General features: G+C 54.1%; 1 protein-coding gene across 1 annotated transcript in view; it reads left to right on the forward strand.

Annotated features, from left to right (window-relative positions):
• Positions 1-3,480, forward strand: part of PFAS (phosphoribosylformylglycinamidine synthase) — a gene marked incomplete at both ends in the record, with an annotated part of 23,835 nt that extends 20,355 nt beyond the window's left edge. The window contains 2 exon segments of the mRNA XM_021383732.1: positions 1,125-1,239; positions 3,332-3,480. Of these exon segments, the coding sequence (XP_021239407.1) occupies positions 1,125-1,239; positions 3,332-3,480 (264 nt within the window).

A 3,480-nucleotide genomic window follows, 5' to 3' on the forward strand; every position in this document is an offset into this window, starting at 1 on the left:
CCATATTGGTTCCCATTGAGTTCCCATTGAGTTCCCATTGGGGTCCCATTGGGTGCCATATTGGTTCCCATTGAGTTCCCATTGAGTTCCCATTGCGGTTCCCATTGGGCGCCATATTGGATCCCATTGGTTCCCATTGAGGTTCCCATTGGGCGCCATATTGCTTCCCATATTGGTTCCCTTTGGGTGCCATATTGGTTCCCATTGAGTTCCCATTGAGTTCCCATTGGGGTCCCATTCGGTGCCGTATTGGTTCCCATTGGGTTCCCATATTGGTTTCCTTTGAGTTCCCATTGGGCGCCATATTGGTTCCCATTGAGTTCCCATTGGTTCCCATTGGGTTCCCATGTTGGTTCCCATTGGGATTCCCATTGAGTTCCCATTGGGTTCCCATTGGGCGCCATATTGGTTCCCATTGAGTTCCCATTGGGCGCCATATTGGATCCCATTGGGTTCCCATTGGGTTCCCATTGGGCACCATATTGGTTCTCATTGAGTTCCCATTGCGTTCCCATTGGGGTTCCCACTGGGTTCCCATTGAGTTCCCATTGAGGTTCCCATTGGGTGCCATATTGGTTCCCATTGAGTTCCCATTGAGTTCCCATTGAGTTCCCATTGGGGTTCCCATTGGCCGCCATATTGGTTCCCATATTGGTTTCCATTGGGTTCCCATTGGGCGCCATATTGGTTCCCATTGGGATCCCATTGGGCGCCATATTGGATCCCATTGAGGTTCCCATTGGGCGCCATATTGGATCCCATTGGGTTCCCATTGCGCGCCATATTGGTTCTCATCGGGGCTCCCATTGGGTTCCCATTGGGCGCCATATTGGATCCCATTTTGGTTCCCATTTGCGGTTCCCTTTGAGTTCCCATTAAAATTCCCATTCAGGTTCTCATTGAGTTCCTCTTGGGGTTCCCATTGGGCGCCATATTGGATCCCATTGGGTTCCCATTGGGCGCCATATTGGTTCCCATATTGGTTCCCATATTGGTTCCCATTTGGGGTTCCCATTTTAGAACTCCCATTTACAGCAAGACCCCAAAGACCCCAACACTCCCTCCCCTCTCCCCCCCCCCACCCAGAGCTGACCCCATAACCGCAACCCCGCCGTGCCCCACAGGTGTGGGACGTCACCACGGAGGACCTCTGCAGCGGCACCGCGACCCTCGACGGGTTCCGGGGGGTGGTCTTCGTGGGGGGGTTCAGCTACGCCGACGTCTTGGGGTCGGCCAAGGGTGAGACCCCTGAAGAGGTTGTGGGGTGAGGGGGAGGGTGTGGGGGGAGGGGGGGGAAGGGGGGGGTCCATTTGGGGGTCCCCATTGGGTTCCCATTGAGTTCCCCTTGGGTTCCCATGGGGGTTCTCATTGGACGCCATGTTGGTGCCCATAATTGGTTCCCATATTGGTTCCCATTGGGATCCCATTGAGTTCCCATTGGGTTCCCATTGGGTGCCATATTGGTTCCCATAGGGTTCCCATTGAGTTCCCACTGAGATTCCATTGGGATCCCATTGAGTTCCCATTGAGTTCCCATTGGGTTCCCATTGGGTGCCATATTGCTTCCCATTGGGTGCCATATTGGTTCCCATTGGGCGCCATATTGGTTCCCATTGGGTTCCCATTGAGTTCCCATTAGGATCCCATTGAGTTCCCATTGGGTTCCCATTGGGTTCCCATTGGGTGCCATATTGGTTCCCATTGGCCGCCATATTGGTTCCCATTGAGTTCCCATTGAGTTCCCATTGAGTTCCCATTGCGTTCCCATTGGGGTTCCCATTGGGATCCCATTGAGTTCCCATTGGGTTCCCATTGGGCGCCATATTGCTTCCCATTGAGTTCCCATTGGGTTCCCATTGGGCGCCATATTGGTTCCCATTGAGTTCCCATTGGGTTCCCATGGGGCGCCGTATTGCTTCCCATTGAGTTCCCATTGAGTTCCCATTGAGTTCCCATTGCGGATCCCATTGGGATCCCATTGAGTTCCCATTGGGTTCCCATTGGGTGCCATATTGGTTCCCATTGGGCGCCATATTGGTTCCCATTCAGTTCCCATTGGGTTCCCATTGGTCGCCATATTGGTTCTCATTGAGGTTCCCATNTTCCCATTGAGTTCCCATTGAGTTCCCATTGCGGATCCCATTGGGATCCCATTGAGTTCCCATTGGGTTCCCATTGGGTGCCATATTGGTTCCCATTGGGCGCCATATTGGTTCCCATTCAGTTCCCATTGGGTTCCCATTGGTCGCCATATTGGTTCTCATTGAGGTTCCCATTGAGTTCCCATTGGGCGCCATATTGGTTCCCATTGGGCGCCATATTGGTTCCCATTGAGTTCCCATTGGGGTCCCCATTGAGCACCATATTGATTCCCATTGGGTTCCCATTGAGTTCCCATTGGGCGCCATATTGGTTCCCATTGAGTTCCCATTGGGCGCCATATTGGTTCCCATTGAGTTCGCATTGGGTGCCATATTGTTTCCCATTGAGTTCCCATTGGGGTTCCCATTGGGCGCCATATTGCTTCCCATTGAGTTCCCATTGGGTTCCCATTGGGCGCCATATTGATTCCCATTGAGTTCCCATTGAGTTCCCATTGGGCGCCATATTGGTTCCCATATTGGTTCCCATTGGGTTCCCATTGAGTTCCCATTGGGTTCCCTTTGGGCGCCATATTGCTTCCCATTGGGTGCCATATTGGATTCCACTGAGTTCCTATTGGGTCCCCATTGGGCGCCATCTTGGTTCCCATTGGAGTTCCCATTGAGTTCCCATTGGGGTTTCCATTGGGATCCCATTGAGTTCCCGTTGAGTTCCCATTGGGTTCCCATTGGGTGCCATATTGATTCCCATTGAGTTCCCATTGGGGTCCCCATTGGGTGCCATATTGGTTCCCATTGAGTTCCCATTGGGGTTCCCATTGGGCGCCATATTGCTTCCCATTGGGCGCCATATTGCTTCCCATTGAGTTCCCATTGGGTTCCCATTGGGCGCCATATTGGATCCCATTGAGGTTCCCATTGGGCGCCGTATTGGATCCCATTGGGTTCCCATTGGGCGCCATATTGCTTCCCATTGCGTTCCCATTGAGTTCCCATTGAGTTCCCATTGGGCGCCATATTGGTTCCCACTGAGTTCCCATTGGTTCCCCATTGGGCGCCATATTGGTTCCCATTGAGTTCCTATTGGGGTCCCCACTGGCCGCCATATTGCTTCCCATTGAGTTCCCATTGGTTTCCCATTGGGCTTCCCCATTTTGGGGGTCCCATCGGGCTTCTCTTTGGGGGGGGGTCTTCCCCCCCCCCTTGACCTTTGCCCCCTCCCCCCTCAGGGTGGGCGGCCGTGGCCCGCTTCGACCCCCGGGTGCGGGCGGCGCTGGAGGGGTTCCGCCGTCGCCCCGATACCTTCAGCTTGGGGGTCTGCAATGGGTGCCAGCTGCTGGCGCTGCTCGGATGGGTGGGCGACCCCCCGGGGGGGACA

The sequence above is a fragment of the Numida meleagris genome, unplaced genomic scaffold, assembly GCF_002078875.1.
Source record: "Numida meleagris isolate 19003 breed g44 Domestic line unplaced genomic scaffold, NumMel1.0 unplaced_Scaffold507, whole genome shotgun sequence".
NCBI classification, from domain to species: domain Eukaryota; kingdom Metazoa; phylum Chordata; class Aves; order Galliformes; family Numididae; genus Numida; species Numida meleagris.